The following is a 20,204-nucleotide window of genomic DNA, read 5'->3' as shown; positions in this document are numbered from 1 at the left end:
AACTTCGTTGTCATGTTTAATTTCACACGAGTTTCAGCGGAATGCTGTTCCAGAACACTATTTAGCGTTGCAGTTTTCAGCTGCTTATGCTAACTATCTTACGATGTAAAACAACGCCTTACGTCTTTGTAGTATTACAAACTTTTCATGTGAAAAGCTGGTGTTCGTCGAATGCTTATAATTATAAAGAAAATGGCATACGAAAAAAAACAGCTCATTGCCAGTTTTAAGCACATTTTTCGAGAGCAAACAGTAAATTTAAATTAGGCAACCAAGGAAATACATGGTTGTAATTTGTGTAATGTTTCCATTCTTGACAATAGCATGTTTTCTGATTTTCGTTCGTTGTGTTTTATGTGTATGGGCACTGAGGCAATTATCGTCTTCTTTCAATTATTATTGCCGACGTGCCACGTCGTTATCAGCTGGTCGGCTTCTCTTGTTAATTGAAAATTCTCTTGCACACTGTCTGAAGTCTTTTCCCTTAATTACTCAATGGCCTGTAAGGTGTTCGCGAGTCGGGGTGCGAGGCAAAACTGTTTATTGGAGCCAAGCGTACAGTATACGTTGAGAGCGAGTGGGTCTCGAGAGAAGAGAGAGAAGCGAGAACATAAAGAGGGCAAAGTCCAGAGCGTGCCAGCGGCGGGCTGTAACACGAGACGCGGCGTCGAGGCGCCCGTAGAGTTCACGCAAACAGAGTGGCAGTATGCAGGTTCGGGGCTGCAGTCTGCGGGTACATAACATCCCTCCCCCATTGCTAGATAGACACACTACACGTAGTCCTGAAGATGCGAGGGCAACCTACACTCGCGAGTGGAGCGGCGGGGAATGTCCGGCACTGAGCGTCCCCGAGAAGTGTCTGGAGATCCGTTGGTGTTATCCGTTTCGGAGCGGCCGTACGCGCTTGCACGTGCATCGCTAGATGGTCGGCGTTGGCTGTTGTGTCTGATTCACTGAAGAAATCTGGGAGATTTGCCGCAGGATCAGACCTGTGGCCTTGGAATTCGGGTAGGTTGTGGTTTCGCTTTCGAAGGTGGTCCACATGTCTTCGCCAAAGCACACCATCTGAAAGGCGGACTTCATAGGAAAGAGGTCCTTTTCTTGAACAAACGATAGCGGGAAGCCATCGTGGTCCGGAGGAAAAGTTTCTGGCGAACACGGAGTCACTGGGTGAAAAAGTGCGAGTTGTTCGGACGAAGCTCTCCTGTCTGGGTTGATCCTGATCGGTATTGATGCCTTCCTGGGAATCAGGGTGCAAGCAATCAAGAGCGGACTTGAACTGGCGACAGAAAAGTAACTCGGCTGGGCTCTTTCCTGTAGCTGTGCATGGTAGCATGTGTTGTTCAAACAGGAAGCGAGTGAGAGAGAGTTCAACGTTCTTTCCCTTCAACTTCTTCAGAGATTTCTTGGTCTCTTGAACAAAACGTTCCGCTTGTCCGTTTGAAGAAGGGTGGTACGGGGCTACCAAAGCTTGGCTTATCCTGTTTCTTGCTAGGAACTGTCGAAATTCGGCAGGTGTAAATGCAGAACCATTGTCAGAGACGACAACGTCTGGAAGTCCATGCGTAGCGAACAGCTTCCTTAGCTCACGGATTACATTGGCTGCTGAAGTATTCGATACAATGATGACTTCGAGCCATTTCGAGTACGAGTCGACGACTATGAGGAATAGCTTGCCTTGAAACGGTCCAGCGAAATCGACATGAAGCCTGGACCATGGCCTCGTAGCTTGTTCCCAAGGGTGGATTTCAGCGCTGGGCGGAGCATTTCTCGACTCTTGGCATACTCGACAGGAGCGAACAAGGCACTCAATGGCGCTGTCAAGCTTAGGCCACCAAACGTAGCCTCGTGCGAGTCCTTTCATGCGTACAATTCCTGGGTGCGATGAATGCAGCAGCTGGAGTACTTCGGCGCGAAGTGCAGGTGGAATCACCACACGACAGCCCCACAGTATGCAATCGCGGTAGCTGGACAATTCGTCGCGGCGCACGAAGTAGGGTCGAAACTGGTCGTCCACTTTCTCTGGCCACCCAGTGCGGATCCATTTGAGCACTCGAGAGAGCACAGGTTCTTTCTTCGTCAACTGAGCGATCTTCGCTGCGTCTGCGAAAGCCTCTGGTGGGTCTTCGAGCAGCAGGACGTCTCCCATAACCGGACTCTCAGCATCCGTTGACGGAAGCGGCAGGCGGCTGAACAAATCCGCATGGCCCATTTGTCGTCCTGGTCTGTAAATGAGCTCATAGTTGTACTGAGCGAGCAGAAGGTTCCAACGAAGCATTCGCGGTGAAAGCACGTTAGGCATTGGGCGGCTGTGGTGCAGAAGACCTAGGAGCGGTTTGTGATCTGTGTACACCTTGAAATGTCTCCCATAGAGAAAGTGGTGGAACTTCTTGATCCCAGAAATGACGGTCAAAGCCACTCGATCCGTTTGGGAGTAGTTCCGTTCCGGCGTAGTCAGAGTACGGGAACCAAATGCAATAGGTGCTTCTTGTCCAGATGAGTCTTCATGGGTAAGGACAAATCCTATTCCATAGGGGGATGCATCGCACGCAAGCGTGAGCGGCTTGTGCAAGTCGTAGTGTACCAAAACATTAGATGCCTGTACGAGCTCTCTGGCGCGCTTAAAAGCGTTGGTTTCTTCTTGGCGCCATCTCCAGGGTTGATTCTTTTCGAGGAGACGATGAAGTGGTTCAAGAATATGCGCAACACCACGCAGGAACCTGTTGTAAAAATTCAACAGTCCGAAGAAAGACTGTAGTTGCTGTTTGTTCTCAGGTTGCGGGTGCATTCTTGAGAGCCTCAACCTTCTCTTCCGTTGGGTGAATCCCAGCCGAAAAAAACCATTGGCCGACCAATTGGCCCATTTGGAAACCCAATGGGTCCAAATGGTCACCTAATGGGTCCATTTGGAAGGCCAATGGGTCCAACTTGACCTATTGGAATGATTCCCATTGGGCCCATGCTCCAATAGGTTGGCCATTTGGCAAACCTATTGGCAAACCAATTGGGTGGCTGCTTCCTGTTGATCCAATTGCCCATTGGCTTGACCTATTGGAGTGATTCCCATTGGGCCCATGCTCCAATAGGTTGGCCATTTGGCAAACCAATTGGGTGGCTGCTTCCTGTTGGCCCAATTGGACCCATTGGCTGCAAAAAGATGACCCAATGGGAAAGTTCAGTCAGGTTGTATCTAATTAATTTAACTCATTTTATCTGATATGTATATGTTAGTTTACCGGCCCAGAGAAGTTCTGCGGTGGTAGCAGTCTGTAACTGCTTTCACTACATAAATTGTATGGGCAAATGAAAGCTAGAGCTGCAATTGGGCAATACCAATTAAAAGACCAAAGAAATGCACTGTGACCTCATCTGGAAAATCAATATCGGTGACTGCACTGCACACATGTGCTCCCTGATCAAAACCCATTAAATATCAGTTCTAGTATTGCGATCCCATTGGAACCATATCTTGTATTGAGCCATTCAGTGGTGAGCTTCTTGAATTGAAGACACCCAACTATCAAAACTAAAGCTTATTTCCTAGGATATTTTGTGATAACCTCTCGGTTACTGTCAGGGATGTGTGCAAGAAATTTATAAAAGCAAAAAAGCTTATTAATAATCAGTTCATTCATTTTTACATCAATTATTTACATATGATTACAATACAGAACTATTTACAAATGCATGATTATTTACAAATGTTCCCAATGAACCGCACACAACATTGCAATTAGTGCACAAATATGTTTGAACTACTCCTGCAACAAAATTCAGAAAGAAGGAAAAGCTCTAGGGCACTGTACATACACTTTAAATGATACAACCTCATGTAAACCATATCACTATAGACCCAGGGTACACTTTCTACATAGCCAATGCAAAACAAACAGGATAAGTTGGTGTAAGAATTGCACATACCCACAATGAAACAGAGTATATAAACCATCTATAGATTCCTTGATTAAAACACAATTTAAAATTACATATGAAAAAAGAAACCATTTCACAAGCTCTCTACAATGACCACAGCAAATATAAGTGGTGGAAGAGAACCACAACGTTTTGTAGTGAACTAATGACCTGTGTAATGCAATGCGCATTGTATGAAATTACAGCAACATAGTGAAAAAAACAAATGTTTTCTGCATAGTATGAAATTACAGCAACACACTGTGGGGGTTCACTAAATGACTAGAAAGGAAACATATCAGCCCAACGGACTATGGAAAGAAGAATGCTAGGAGTCACGCTGAGGGACAAGGAAACTGCTGTATGGATAAAAGGGACATTAAAGGGTAAACGCAAGTTTGCCTGCTTCGATAAATTACCGTGCAGAGAATCTAAAAATACCATTCTCACAACCGGCAGATGTTAAATAAGGCTGAAAATGCCAAAAACGTGAAAACAGGCGACGAAGCCCCGCACACTTTTGGGTACTACGGTTCGTGACGTCACAAAAGTTGAGAACGGCGAGAGCATGCTGGAGGAGCATCTATAAAAGTGTTTTTCTTCGAATAAACTGTTGTGAAGTTTTTGAGCACGTGAAATAAACGCACCTTAAATGAGCTCAACGTATCTAAAAAATGCGTACTACAGCTTTTATATGCTGCTCTTTGCAACGCAACAGATACGTCACGAAAACATGAAAGGAAAGCGGGGGAGGGAAAATGCCAGATTTGTTGGCTTATTTCTCAGCAAGTAACACATCGTTGCTCATCGAACAAAAGCCAAGAGAGCTACGTAACGTATGATCTTTCAGTAAAAACAAAACTTCATTTAGCCTTTAGTGTCCCTTCAAACACACTTATGTGGAAGACGTTCTAGCTGAAATTAAGTAAGGAAAATGGACATGGGCAGGTCATGTCATGCGCATGGACAACCCGTTTGACAGAGTAGTGGCTCCCAATAGATTGTAAATGCAAGAGAGGCCTGCCAAGGATTCAATGGAGGGATGCACTACGGAAATTTCACAAAAAATGGATTCGGCCAGCACTTCAGAGATGTGGCTGAAGACTTTTGGGAGAGGGTTTCATCCTGAAGTGGACACAACCACACGCATGATAACAGCAGAAGACCCCTCGATTGCCTACTGCTTTAGTTCAATGACACCTTAGCACACTACTTTTATAGAAGGATGGCAGCATGTAAATCAAAATTATGAGTCGCACCACTACCCACTGCGGTGGCTCAGTGGCTATGGCGTTGCGCTGCTGAGCACAAGGTCACAAGATCGATTCCCGGCCGCGGCGGCCACTTTTCTGATGAAGGCGAAGAGCAAAAACACTCTCGTGCTCCAAGATTTCTGCGCACGTTAAAGGTCCCCAGGTGGTTAAAATTAATCCGGAGCCCTCCACTACGGTGTGCCTCTTAGCCCATGTGTAGCTTTGGCATGTTCAACACCAAAATTTTAATTGAACTGTGCCAGTTAAAGGGTGTAAGAACTAGGAATTGGACACACGAACTTGCTGTTCAATTCCATGAAAATGCCAAGAGTGTGAACAGAAGACAACAGCACTACCTCCATGTAATTACAAATGTAAACTACTTGCAGCACGTGCTTCATTTCAACAGAAGGAAACCTCAGCTTTCTACATTTCAGTCGATGTACAAGCAAAAAACCGGAGCCATTGTTTAGGACAACATTTTCGATAACAGCAAATGTGCCATCGACAAGCTGCACAACAGAGCTGTTGTTTCTCTTGACCTGGGCATAGACTCTCTTGGTGATTATGCTACCATTAAGGCAGATACGGTTGAATTCAGTACAACTTCCCGACACAAGCTCCACATTTCTGACAGTACAGTCAGGAGCCATGAATGGGCTGCCCCTGCCCAAGAAATGCACCCCCTCAGAAGTGGAAATGGCCTTTTTGGTTAACGTCTTAGTTAGTGATGCACAGTACTCGAGGGCATTTTGGTTCGTGCTAAGCTCAGCACACTGTTCCACAACAGTGTCTATTTGCAGCATCCGGCCTATCTGACTAGCAATGCCATTGGAAGCTTTCACGGCTGCCTTCAGGGTGCCATTACCCGCCTCGAAAGGAAATGCTGAGTGCGCCCACACTGGACCCCAATGGCGCACGCTTTTGCCGAGATGGAGCAGCTGGTGCATGTTGTACGTCATGCACTCAGGTCCATACAGCACTTCAGCATTGCCATGGAAGTCCAAAAGGAGGCCCTCTGCAACAGCAAGGTCAGTGAATGACACCCTGGGCTGCAGCATAATATGCAGAGCCTCCACCAGACAGGCCCAGTGCTGCAAATACTGCCGATCCAAAATGCCATCCAGTACTGGCAAGCTGTAAAAAAAGCAGCCAATTTTCGCACTCTTTTGCTTTCCAAAAGCGCTTCTCCTTGGTGGGCCTTGGGGCTCTCCTTACATCTTTTGGTGGTGAAATAGCCATTAACCTGCTATCAATGGCCTGCTGGCTACGCCCGACATAGAACGTCTTTCCGGCTGATTCAAGCCACAACTCTAAAAACTGGCGCACCACTCCCAACAGCACACAATGCATATAGTCCGGAACAAAGCTCCACACTATATGAAATTGTGGCATGTTGATCAGTGGAGAGACGGTAATTACACCATTAAACGGCTTAGGCTTATCTTGCATGGCTGCCTTCTCCATGTCTTCTACCATCTGCTTCTCGCTCCTCTCAACAGCATTTTGTTCAACGGGGTACTTTACCACCTTACCCCCTAGTGTGTCACCTGGGTGCAAGCACCAGTTACACCCATAATACGCGTTAAACTGTTTCATGCCCTGCATGGGTGCTCTTGCAACTGAGTCTACGGCACAGCAAATGCAAAATCCCCTGAAGAGTTTCTCTTTCCCCTTGTGGTGAAGCAGAAATCCCTCGTCTGCCAGAGAATGCATCGTCTCGACAAGTGGTGCTTGGAAGATGCCCATATGGGGCTTTTCCTTCCCGAACCAGATACCAGCCAAAACAAGCTTCCTCATTCTTTCGGGTACGGGAAGTTCATTCACGACAAGCTGGATTGGCCAAATAGATGTGCGACTCGATCTGAAAACGGGGGTGCCATCTGTGTTCCACGAAAAGCTTATCCTGTGGCCGGCTTTTCTTGTTGCAGTCACGAAGTCTCGGTACATGCTCCCATCCTTCATGTCGCTCAAAGTGCCATTGAACTCGAGGGGCTCTGTCAAATCCAGAAACTCACAGCCCTTGAGGAGCTTCTGAAGTTGTGAGGGAATATCAAAAAGCACAAAAAAAGGTGCATCGCAAAGTGGAGACGATCCACACACCCTCTTACATTCAGGACACTGCAGTGATACTCCTGGTCCACCCTCACCAACGTAAATCATGCACTCAGGGCAAAAGAAATGAAATGTCATCTGGGTCCCTTGGCAACCTAACAACTTATTAACAAAATATTTAGAACGGGGAAGAACAGGACTATCGAAAAATGAGTTGATCATGTCCACAAGGCTTGCTAGGCCTGTGAATGACAAATTCATCCGCAGAGCGTACTTCAGAACCATGAGTAGGATGTCTCCTTTCAAAACCACCAGCTTCCGAGACAGGACCTCTTTAAAAAGACCAGCAATCTCAGGGTGATGTGTTGTACCACTGCCCGGCTGGTTGGGATCAGGCTCCTGCACAAAGACAACAGTGATGAGGCATTATTTTCAAGGCTATGATGACAAACAACAAACTGTACGACCATGTAAGAAAAAAAAATCCCAAGTGTAAATACCAGTTTATTGGTGTACAGACAGGTGGAAATAGTTGAACGGGGCATACAAAAAGATGGCAGAACTGCTGCTGCCAGAAATGTGGCTATTTATGACGCTATATTGACTGCACCAGCTCCTAAAATTATAAATTAATACTTCCACCCTTCAACTAAGCTTGTACACCGGAGAGTGATACTCCAGCCAGTGTGCAACTGTAGCTAATTAAGATTTAATATTCACAGCATGGAAGGTTGATTGATTGTGGGGTTTAACGCGCCGACGCAACGAAGGTGATGAGGCATGCCGTAGTGGAGGGCTCATCACCTGGGGATCTTTAACGTGCAACGAAATGTCGAACACACGAGCATTTTTGCTTTTCGCCTCCATCATAAAAGTGGCTACCGCAGCTGGGTTTCGATCCCATGAACTTGTGCTTAGCAGAGCAATGCCGTAGCCACTGAGCCACCATGACGGGTTCACAGCATAGAAGGGCTTACCGAGGTGTCACTTCTCTCATCATCACTGGAGCTGCTGCAGGCACTGCATGAGAAGCTGTAGTCCGAGTACTCGTAATCCCCTTCAAAGTCCTGTGACAAATATAACAACGCACGTGTGTGAAGCCCAAAAACCCTTCAGATATGGCGCAAAAAAAGGGCATAAAAATTCTCCTACGGCAATACACATTCTACATTGTTTTTATACAGAACTGATTTTACAAACGAATCTTCTAAAAATAGGTTTATTTTAAGGGCTATTCATGAAGAAGGCTTTTCGAACTTTAAGCATTATTTATACTACTTGAGGTAGCCGCTATAATTTATGCACAGCTGCCTCTCATACGTACACGTCGACCTCAGTACCCCGCTTGCAGAATAGGAAAAAAATTAAAAATCACCCAAACTGAGTACGTACATTCGGTTCTGCATCCGACGTACCACCGGCCACGGTCGGCAAGTCCGCTGATGTAGGCGGCTCGCAGTTGGGTTCGCATGAACTCTCGGCGTCCTACGAACGGCAAGAACCATGACACACCATACCATTTTGCTGCACTTTTTAGTTCAGGTAGTTAAATCATTAAATGCATATAAAGCTTACGCTTGTCTCAATCTCCGCCGCAAGATTGTCTGCTAGGGCACCGTCCGAGCCCACGTTTCGTTGGTCCGAGTCGTCCGAGTCGCATTCGTATTTTTCCTGCACATGTATACAAGCGAATTAAGTCATGCAGCAAAAACTACACGGCCATTCACGAATGAAACTGTGAAAGGAAATGAACACGACTTACCACGTCGCTCGCATCCTCACGGTGTTCGCGGCCTGCCACGGCACCATCCGAGCCCACGTTTAGTTGGTCCGTGTCGACCGAGTCGCATTCGTATTGTTCCTGCACATGTATACGTGCGAATTAAGTCAATGTAGCTGAAACTACACGGCCATTCACGAATGAAACTGTGCAAGAAAATGAACAGGACTTACCACGTCGCTCGCATCCTCACGGTGTTCGCGGCCTGCCAGGGCACCGTCCGAGCCCACGTTTAGTTGGTCCGTGTCATCCGAGTCGCATTCGTACTGTTCCTGCACATGTATACGTGCGAATTAAGGCAATGTAGCTGAAACTACACGGCCATTCACGAATGAAACTGTGCAAGAAAATGAACAGGACTTACCACGTCGCTCGCATCCTCACGGTGTTCGCGGCCTGCCAGGGCACCGTCCGAGCCCACGTTTAGTTGGTCCGTGTCGTCCGAGTCGCATTCGTATTGTTCCTGCACATGTATACGTGCGAATTAAGTCAATGTAGCTGAAACTACACGGCCATTCACGAATGAAACTGTGCAAGAAAATGAACAGGACTTACCACGTCGCTCGCATCCTCACGGCGTTCGCGGCGGGCCTGTGAATCAAGAGTCGACCTCGGAATTTTGAATTCCGCGCCAGGGTTGAGGTAATTTTTGTACGTGCCTCGCTTTCTGCGCTTTTTTGGGCTACCCATTTCTGAGCACGAACAGCTTCGCCAACCGAAGGTTTTAATGCCACGCTTGACTCAACTCATAAGCCGAACTTTTTCTTTCCACGTCCGGCTGGGCACAGGGCTGGGCTAGCCTAGCGGTAGCGGCGTGATCCCATGCGTGATCCTGGCGTTGCTTGCGTTGCCTTTCATTGGAGGCGCTGCTAGTAAGTAGACGCAGTAGACGTGTATTCACTTCAACCCACGAAAAAAGGACGCATATTTAATAAAAGCTACTTATTAAATACTTCTATATATAAATATATAAAGCATTTTTGTTTTGCTTTACACACGTTTAAAACAAATATGTGCTGTACTACCGTCACGCCGTTGATGCCTTGTCGGCCTTAACTCATGGTCGGATGCTTGATTGTGAGGCTGTGAGGCCGTCTTTGTCGTTGTGTGCAGCTTCACGTGCAGAAATGATAACCCACGCGTACGTCCGATATGTGGACGATCGGACGTGTGCCGTAGTCAGTATTACTGACATAAAAGATTTTGCCCCCAAAGATACAGAAGATTTTCCAGTGACTCCGCTCCTGGTGAGCTGGACAGATGAAAACGGCGCGACAGACTTCTACCGTGCAAGAGTGCTGCTTTTAGCAGGTAAGTCTTGCACATAGACCTGCCTGCTGAAGTATAATGACATTATTTCGATGGAAAAGCTGGTGACGTATAAGTTCATAATTCCGTGCCTGCATGCATGCTCGGCTGGCACCCAGTTATGCGCGCAAGTAGCCGACTAGCAGCACGTGCACGTCGCTGTGCATGTTTTACATTATTTATCACGCGAAAAATTCTGCCCCGCCAGCTGTACAGCATATCTTGGCCCCTGCCCATGCTTATGAAAAAAAAAATTGCACCGCATCACGGATCAACACTAGGCTGTCTCGCGAACGCTGTGCAGTCGATCGCGCGCTTGTTTAATAGAAATTAAGTCTCTAGGAATTATGCATAAGAATAAAATTTTTTTTTGCGATGTGTTTGTGTTTTTCCCAGATGACCGCCGCGAACGCTAACGTGCAAAATTTACTGGTACCCTCACTTGTAAAACAAATTTATGGGTGTGGCTATTTCGCTTGTTGTCCATCTCCATCGAGTGGAATGGTTCATGATTTGTGTTAATGCTTGTCAATGTATACCGAAACATTTCGGCACCTGCCCCGTTCCAACATCTCTTATCAGAACACTTGCTGAAACCTATAATGGTTTGTGTGTATGCACAATTTTCTTTGCTGTACGTAGATTGACCTTATGTGCATGCATTCACTAATACATGAACCTGCATCTGCCACTTTTAGAGTCTGAGGAACACCTAAAAAAAAACTGCAAGGAGAAAAGCGCCTCCGCGTAAAAAGAAGTTATGCATATGATGAGGACGCAGATGACGAGGATGTTGTGGAGGAGGTAAGTAGCTTTAAAATAGCAATATCATAACTGTTTGACTAACACCTGTGCATTTGCTTTGTAGCCGCAAAAGGCAAGCGGCAGACCCGGAAGGCGGAAATCTTGAACATCATTAAAAGAAAAAAAAGCGCCCTGGCCAACGATGCGGACGAGCCTGTACGGAAGAAACTACGGGCTGCAGAAGACACTATTGCAGACCTAGAAAGAAAGCTGGAAAAAAAAGAAGAAGAGATTGCCGAACTTGCAGCATTGAACAAGGGCCTGCAACGGGCTGTGATTGCCAGGTTTGGGAGCCGCAGGAGTGCAGGTATCACCTTTTTTTTTTACTTCAGAAGAAAACGCTGGCCAAGTTTACATGTGGAAGTTGATTGATTGATTGTGGGGTTTAACGCGCCGACGCAACGCAGGCGATGAGGCGCGCCGTAGTGGAGGGCTCCGGATTAATTTTGACCACCTGGGGATCTTTAACGTGCGCCGAAATCTCGTACACACGGGCGTTTTTGCTTTTCGCCTCCATCAGAAAAGCGGCCGCCGCGGCCGGGAATCGAACCCGCGACCTCGTGCTCAGCAGCGCAACGCCTTAGCCACTGAGCCACCGCGGTGGGTTACATGTGGAAGTTGGAATATGTGCTAGTATGATTGCTCATATGGAAAGCCTCTATATGGATAGTTTATATGAGAAATTTCCCCTGAAATTATGTTGTGGCTGACATGGAAATTCATTTTTCTGCATTGGCTAACAGGAAAATTTATTTGTAGCAACTCCTGCATACAGAAAAAATAATTTTTGGTTCTTGCGGGCTTCATTTTCTTTTTATTTCTATTTTATACCCCTGTTACACGGGCACTTTCAATCGCGATTGAAGTGAATTGCGATCTAATTTTCCAGCGCGCTTGACGCATCGGCGCTGCTACTTGGCACGTCTCAATCCTGAGTGAGAAGTTGCTTCAGTTGCTCTCGCGTACGCCAAAGGCCGCCAAAAATGTATTTCGTGGCTGCCGCCTGGTAACTTTACGCAGTCGTAGGTTTGCGTAACTATATAAATCTGATCGCGCATTTACTTGGGTAAAGTTATTTGATACAATTTGTGGCGTTAAAGTTGTCACCTTCTGTGCCATTGCTCAGTGGGGACGAGAGTATCACCAGTTTCCTCTGATCGCGCTCGAGAATCTCAATCGTGCTTTGGGAACAGGGATTGAGTTCGAGCTGGATCGAAATCTATTGCCATTGAAACTGCCGTGTAGCAGCACCCGATCCGGATTGAGCCCGGTCGGATCGACTCAATTGTGATTCAAAGTGCCCGTGTGACAGGGGTATCATTTTTTTTTCAGATGGAAGGCTAGAAGAGAAAGAGCGCCCCCCTCGGTCCCCCACTGAGCCCTGCCAGCCTGCCAGCGCAGCTACAGGGCCATTTCCACCTGCCCTTGTCCGTCCCTCTACCTCCACCTGCCCTGTCCTCAACCTGCCCTCTCCTCTGCCTGCCCGTCCCTCTACCTCGGCTTGCACTTCCCTCCACATGCCTTCCCCTCCCCCTGCCCACCCATCCACCTCAGCCTGCCCTCCATTCAACCCTCCTTCCACCTCCAGCTGCCCTTCCCTCCCTCGGCCTGTGCCTCCCTCTGCCCTTCCGTCACAAGCTCCTCCACAGCCTGCTGTTCTATCAAGGAGCAGTGAGAATGTGCAGCATGACCCTGGTGTGCCCATGGAAGACCTGGTGAGTTGGAGATTGAGGGATTAGAATTTCAGAGTTGGTATTGGTTATCGCTAAACTTTTTAATTGCGTGTTGTCATCACAATTTGAGTGGTTTGATTGATTGATGAATTCGGTTTGTGACAGGACTATAGGTTGCTGGTGTGGGAAGAGGCGGATAGGGGAGGGGATGGGCAACCGGTTACTAAATCACACATGCCAGACTGATGGCAACACTGAACTGGGCTAGTGTGACTGGGTGCTGAGGGTGCACAAGTGTGCCCCTACGCACAGCTTCAATATCAGAATGTGGAAAAACACTATTTTATAGCTTAGCAGATCAACAGTTTGGCAGTGCAGAAAGGGATACTGCATGTTGGCTTTGCAAACTGGAGTGTCAAAATTCGCATAGCTTATACGGGGAGGTGCAGTGGTGTTTGCCTAGGCTCCTATGTGCACTGGCATTCAGGTCACCCTAATATCATCCTTCTGTTTTAGGGCCCTCAATGCTTTGCAGGGTTTAAACTGAGGCTGTACATATGTCCGAAGGCCTGGTGTTTAAATGACCTCCCCACTCCACATAAGTGCTTTTTTTAATTTTTAAAAATTTTTTTTTGCAGCACTGCAATATGCAGCATTCTACCAAAGTTTTTCAATTGGTGTGAAAAAAAATTATTAAATTTCACATCTCCCGACCCTCCTTCCCCTTGTTCTAAAAATGTCCACGCTTCGAAAATTTCTCGGGAGCCATGTAAGCCACACAACTAACAAGTTTAGTTCCAGGAAACAAGGTGGAGGGATGGGGAACGAAATGTATGGGGCTCAACTTGCAAAGGGTTGGAGCTGGCAAAAGCATCTTAAGAGGATTTTATGTAATGCTGTAGGTATAGAACAGGTGAAATAAAGATGAGCTTATATTAGTAAAAATTTGGGAAGCACAGTCACCTTTGTGAATCGCGGTTGTCTTGTGTAGTGTCAACCACCATAAATTTTTTCATGATCAGTGTAGCTTGCGAGGCCTTCATTTGAACGCATGCTGTGCACGTGTTGTGTGTGTTCAGCGGCAAGTTTTTTGCATTTGTTTGTGAATTTAACTTGTCTTGATTTTCATGCAGACTGACATGTTCTTGTGGTTTGTTATACTCCTTTTAGGTTGACATAGGGCAGGGTGTCAAAATTCGGCGGGAAGTGTGGACCCGTATCGAAAGGCAGCCGAAAGACTCCCTCTACGTGAAGGAGCTTCTGGTGGCGATCTGGGAGCCATCAACTTTGTTAAACCGGTCTCTTTTTGGTAAGGGGCTGTTTGTGGTGTTCATTTTGTCACCTTGATCTGAACATTATCACTTCACTTTTTTAGGCAAACACAGCCCTCGCTTCCCAGGTCGCCCCAGGAAAGACGCACTCACTCCAAAAAAGGTGGAAGTGTTGCGCGGTAAGTGCACTGACAAGAATTATAACTTCTCTGACAGCTTGTGAAATGCTACACTGCTTGCTCCCGATAGTATAGTCATCCCGCATGGTACAAGCTTCATTTGTAGCCAGGCCTTCATCCAGCAGTAAACCTAAATAGGCAGATTATGGTGATTTTCACAGGGCCTAAGTTTCTCAGAAAAAGCCGGTTTCCTCTTTCTTGCACAGGTTACCAAATGTTTGAGGTTTAACTTTGTAGGACCATTGAACTTAACTTTGCTATAATTTTCAATGCTTGCAGCTATTACACTTCATAAAGCTTTTGTTAAAGGTCAGCTAAACGAACATTTTGCCTTTTTTTACGTGCAGTAGATACCACTACGTTAACTGGCATATGAGTGGTAGGCCTGTGAGATGACTTAATTGGTGCGAATTAAAATAGTTTAAAATAGCTCCAAAGTTTTTAAAAATAAAAGTATGAAAATTAAATAACCTCAAAGACCGGACCAACCTCGGTATTCTGCAGGAAAGATAACCCTCTTAGTGACTTCTCCTAAACTAAAGTGTGCCAAAAATGTGAAAGGCAGAGAGGATATGGGAAAAAAGAAAGTCCTAAAGAGAGGAAAGCGTAAACTGCTGTCAGCCTTTAACGAGCGTTGCTGTTGGATCGGTTTTTATAAAAAAAGAAAGTCACCTAACGGTATTTCGTGTTACTGTGATCGTGTAAAAACGTGACAGTGTTACAGTTGCAAGTTGCAGAAAAGAGTTACTAGTGACCGATAACGCATTACTATTAACTGGTTGTCACCGCAGTGGCTCAGTGGCTATGGCATTGCAGTACTGAGCAGCCGCGGCGGCCGCTTTTCTGATGGAGGCAGAAAGCAAAAACGCCTGTGTAATCGAGTTTTAGGTGCGCGTTAAAGATCCCCAGGCGGTCGAAATTAATCAGAAGCCCTCCACTACGGCGCGCCTCATCGCGTGCATTGCTGCAGCGCGTTCAACCCCACAAAGGATGAAGTGCCCAAGACTTCTTCTAAGTCGCTTCAGTCTTGCCATTATGGCCACTGTTCTCAGTTTCAGCTTCAAAATTGATGATATTTGTGGGCGGCTTGTGGTATGCGTGCACATAATTCAGCTTTCATATTTTGTATCTTTGAGTTTTTTTAGGCACAGTATAGATGAAAATAGTTTCAGAGGTCAAAGTTTTTCTGCAGTTGACTGTCAATTCTAATTTACAGCCAAACAAGAGACTTGTGTCTGTTTGGGTGAACTTTTGTGCGCAAATGAATATGCATTGCAAGTTGCAACAAAAGGTATATGCTATACTCAAATTTTACAACCATACTAGCAGTGTGCACTGTGAAATGCTGCATTACTGCAGTCACATTTTGTGAAGAATATGTTTAAAAGGAAACATCCTTGTTTGCTATCTAATTGTGACTTACTTTATCTCTGTAAAATGCAGACTGCTATATGGAGCGCCTCAAGAGAAAGGGAACTCTCCCGGAGAGTGAGTTGTTCGACCTGGCGGTGAAAAACGTCAACAAATACATCATTGAGAAGCTTGCCGACAACGAGAAGATGGCAAAAAGGTATGCTGAATGGGCTATCGAGATTAATTTTGTGGAAAAATTCATGATGAGCACAAAAGAGAGACCACAATGAAAAGTGAGACATTGCTAGTTTTTATGGAACCTTCACAAGCTTTGTGGACTGCCATTTCTCTTGAGCTGTATTTTTAAAGAGACACTAAAGGGTAAAAACAAGTTGACTTGTATCAATAGATTACAGTGCTGAGAATCTAAACACGCCATTCTCGCAACCGGCAGGTGTTGAATAAGGCAGAAAATGCCAGAAACAGGAAAACAGGCGACAATGCCCCAACATTTTCGGGTACTATGGCTTGTGATGTCACATAAGTTGAGAACGGCAAGAGCTCATTGGAGAAGCATCTGTAAATGTGCTTTTCTTCGAATAAACTGTTCTGAAGTTGTTGAGCTCGTGAAATAAGCGCCACTCAAAACCTTAAATGAGCTCAACGTATCTAAAAAATGCATACTACAGCTTTTATATGCTGCTCTTTGTTACGCAACAACTACATCACAAAAAAATGAAAGGGAAGCGGGGGAGGGAAAATGCCAGATTTGTTTGCTTATTTCTCAGTGACTAATGCATTGTTGCTCGTCAAACAAAAGCCAAGAGAGCTGCGAAACGTCTGAGCTTTCAGTAAAAACAAAGATTTATTCATCTTTTACTGTCTCTTTAGGGAGGCCCTGTGGAAAATTTTTGTCAAAGTAGGAAAGTCGCGCCACATCTGTAGAAAACATCGCGATTGACTGCAATACAATTTTTATGTATGGCAAGTGCCAACAGTCAAGAAATGAGAAATGGTTTGGCACAGTGAGCATTTAAATGCACTTTGGGTAGCCTGTTTACCCCTTGCTTAGCATACCTAGCAATAATCTCCAAAGCAGCAGGAAACGGTTTTTGCTGGTTGTTTGACAACTTCTAACAAACTTTTTTTTTACTATTCTTACATCGCACAGGGAAGCTGGCAGCAGGGGAGAACTGCCACGTGACCATGAAGATGGTGACGGGACAGGACTGCCGACTCATTGCGAGGATGATTAGGCCGGGCAATTGGCTTATTCATAGGAGGAGTACTAGTCTAGAAAATAAAATGTTCATTGTGCAGTAAGTTTGCTGTCATTTTTCAGGGTTCAACGAAAAAGGCACTGCACACGCACAGACCTAGCCAAAGGGTTGGAATGCTGCATTTGGTTGGCAGCCAAGTGGAGGTAACGAAGGGCTATTTGAAGCCATGAAAAGGAAGGACCCATTGGGGGCCCATTGGGTGACCCATTAGGGGACCCATGGGTGACCTATTGGGATCCAATAGGTCGGCCAATGGGTCAGCCAATCGGTCGGCCAATGGGTCGGCCAATGGGTTGGCCAATTGGTCGGCCAATGGGTGCCTAAAACATCATTGGCCGGCCATTTGGGAGACCAATTTGCTGACCAATTGGCTGGCCAAATGATTGGCCAAATGGTTGGCCAATGGTTTTTTTCGGCTGGGATACCAGTTGCGTCTATGCGATATCCAAGGAAGGTCACTTCCGACGTCCCAAAAGTGCATTTATCTTGGTTGAGACGTATGTTGTCATCCTTGATGCGTTTCAGCACGGATCGCAGGCGTTCGTTGTGCTCTTTAGCATCTCGGCCTCCAACAATGATATCGTCGAGGTAGACGTGAGCTCCTGGAAGCCCAACAAGGAGTTCTTCCATGTAGCGCTGGAATATGGCTATGGCAGTTGACACTCCGAATGGTAGGCGAGTAACTCTGAACAGTCCTCGGTGAGTGTTCACTGTTAGAAGGTCAGCTGTTTCGTCGTCTACAGCGAGCTGCTGGTATGCTTGGTTTAGGTCAAGCTGTGAGAAGACTGTGCTGCCAGCAAGGTTTGAGAAAAGCTGGTCTGCTGTTGGAAGCAGGTAAGTCTCAGACTTGATCGCTTGATTCACAGTGCTCTTGTAGTCTCCACACATTCTGATCTTGCCATTCTTCTTGACGACTCCGAGCACGGGAGTAGCCCAGCGTGTTGAACGCACCGGCTGGTAGACACCTTCCTGAACGAGGGCGTCAATGGCATCGTCTGCTCGCGATTGGAGAGCTACGGGGAATTGTCGAGCTTTTCAGAACACTGGAGTGGCTCCCGCGTTGACCTCTATGCGCACAGGAGGCCCCTTGCTCTTTCCCAGTCCTTCAGCGAAAACCTCGGGGAATTCAGAGATTGCTGTTGACCTGGTAAGTGGAGCTTCGCTTCCGGGAACGTAGTTTATTCCGCAGAGTGCGATCCCCAAAGCAGGAAACCAGTCTCTTCCCAGCAGGCTAGTGCCAGATCCACGCACAACAAAGAGGCGAAGGCGGGCGCACTTTCCTTTGTGCGAGACTGTCACTTCCAGGAATCCCAGAATCGCTAGGTGCTCTTTTGTATAAGAATGAAGTTGCAGAGAACTGGGGTGAATCTCTTGCCTTGGTAGACCAAGCTTATCCATGGTTCTCTCACTGATGATGCTGCAGGCAGCTCCGGAATCGACTTCCATGGACAGTGGCATATTGTTGATGCGCACGTCCACACAGAAGGCAGGCGAAGTTCGGTTCACCATGGCGGACTTGGGCGTTCCATACGTAGGCTGGTCGGAGTACGAATCAGCAGCAGTGACAGGGTTGACGTCCTCAACTGGGTCACAGGACTCCGAAACGTGGTGGCTGTGTCCACGATGTTGCGACTTTTTGTTGTGTCCCTTGCGATGACCGGATTTTGAAGCTTGCTTTTCTTTTGCTGCTTTCTTCCGACACGCTTTCTCGAGATGCCCCTCGTTGCCGCAGAAGTGGCAGACAGCTGAACGGTACGAGCAAGTTTGTGCGTCATGCTCACCAGTACAACGTCAACACGGTTGCTTAGGAGAAGCGGGTCCTTTTGCACCGTGGCGCTTACCGCTGTTTTGTATTTGGTTGGCATCAACCACAGAGTTAGCCTTTGAGCGTCGCAGTTCTTCAGTCTTGGCGGCTGCTTCCTCCGCTGCACGAGCCAGTAAGATGGCCTTGGTCAGCTTAAAGGGACAGACAACCGATTTTTGTCGCGTGTATGTTCTCTAGCTCATACGAAAGCCAGCGCTTTATATAGCCCGATAACCACAAGCAATTTCTAAACAAACTGTTGGAAATAATTTTAATTTGGCAGCAAACTTCCTGAAATCGGAAGGGTGGCGGTTCGTAGCGTCGAAACTTGACACTACAATATGTGTCCCTGTCACGTGACCTGCAAACCTAGCAGCTACTGTAACTGCTGAAACGTTTATTTACGTATTGAAAACCTTTTAACACAAGTATTCGTACGAGGTTAAATTGCGTATGTATTTCTAAACATTATTCTGAAAATTTTAAAGACACGCCGCCCGCCGTCGCTGGGTGCCTCTCAGCATGCCTCTCAGTGTGGCTAACTGAGCCTCCATGCCCAGAATCAACGACAGCGTTCAGTAAACAGATCCAGCGAAGGAGCTTTGACGATTCTGCCTGAGTCAGGGGCGTTTGTTCTGCCAAAATATGTGATTTCAGTTCCCAAATACGCCAACGGCAGCTTAAAAAAAAAAAGAAACGTCGCGCCCGGGGAGAATCGAACTTCCCGCCTCCACAACGTGAAGCCAGATTCTACCTATCGTCTATCCCAACAGATGGCGCATTCGTGCAAAATAGACCGTTGCATTAAAAAAACACATGAAGGAACAGGAAAGCCTGCGATTCAAACTTTTTTAGCTGGGAATAAGTTTTTAAACATCGTTTTTTATTTCGCATATAGACAAAAGTATGTTGCTGAGCTACTCTATGTCAAGGTTGCCAGCACTAGTTTTGGGAGGGACACATACGGCTCGTAGATCAAAAAATTCGATTTAAAAAGTTCTAGGGCGTTATCAGCAAAACCGTTTCTCGTCAAGGTGCTTTAAGTGATGCCCTTTCATTTGGGATAGAGAATATATACTCGACAAAAATCGGTTGTCTGTCCCTTTAAGGTCTGGTTCGGCGAGGAGACGCCTCTGAATTGTCTTGTCGCGAAGGCCACAAACCAGGCGATCACACAGAAGACGATCCAACCAGTCCTCAAAGTCAAAGTCACAGTAGCGAGCCAACTGTCGAAGCGCTGCAAGAAAATCTTGCACGGATTCACCAGGGAGCTGGTCGCGCTTGTTGAACCTGAAGCGTTCCATCGTGACATTCAGCTTTCCGATTAAATTTCCGTTTAGCTTCACGATGATGTCCTTGAACGGCGTCTCTGACGGCGCCTTAGGTGCGCAAAGCGAGCGCAGCAGAGCATACGCGTCGACACCGCATACACTGCACAGCAAAGCGCGCTTCTTGTCGTCTGACATAATGTCGTGCGCTTGGAAGAATTCCAGGCGTTCCAGGTAGACAGGCCAGGAAGAAGGCTCAGCCGG

General features: G+C 46.6%; 2 protein-coding genes across 2 annotated transcripts; one reads left to right on the top strand and one right to left on the bottom strand.

Moving 5' to 3' along the window:
- Window positions 1-3,755: 3,755 nt before the first annotated feature.
- LOC144159826 (uncharacterized) lies at window positions 3,756-9,690 on the bottom strand. The gene is made up of 10 exons (XM_077691501.1): window positions 9,556-9,690; window positions 9,365-9,463; window positions 9,174-9,272; window positions 8,983-9,081; window positions 8,796-8,891; window positions 8,613-8,705; window positions 8,198-8,287; window positions 6,944-7,619; window positions 6,086-6,183; window positions 3,756-3,761 (listed from the first exon to the last, which is right to left on the bottom strand). The coding sequence occupies exons 1-10, from the start codon at window positions 9,688-9,690 to the stop codon at window positions 3,756-3,758; spliced, it is 1,491 nt and encodes a 496-aa protein (XP_077547627.1).
- A 222-nt stretch (window positions 9,691-9,912) lies between these two features.
- On the top strand, window positions 9,913-14,512 carry LOC144159825 (uncharacterized). Its single transcript, XM_077691499.1, has 4 exons — window positions 9,913-10,311; window positions 12,751-12,827; window positions 13,956-14,094; window positions 14,161-14,512. The coding sequence occupies exons 1-4, from the start codon at window positions 10,068-10,070 to the stop codon at window positions 14,277-14,279; spliced, it is 579 nt and encodes a 192-aa protein (XP_077547625.1). The 5' UTR covers window positions 9,913-10,067; the 3' UTR covers window positions 14,280-14,512.
- The last annotated feature ends 5,692 nt before the right edge of the window (window positions 14,513-20,204 follow it).

The sequence above is a fragment of the Haemaphysalis longicornis genome, unplaced genomic scaffold (assembly GCF_048455015.1).
Source record: "Haemaphysalis longicornis isolate Haplotype H1 unplaced genomic scaffold, Haemaphysalis longicornis Haplotype H1 scaffold_10, whole genome shotgun sequence".
NCBI classification, from domain to species: Eukaryota; Metazoa; Arthropoda; class Arachnida; order Ixodida; family Ixodidae; genus Haemaphysalis; species Haemaphysalis longicornis.
This window is presented reverse-complemented; position numbering and strand designations above follow the sequence as displayed.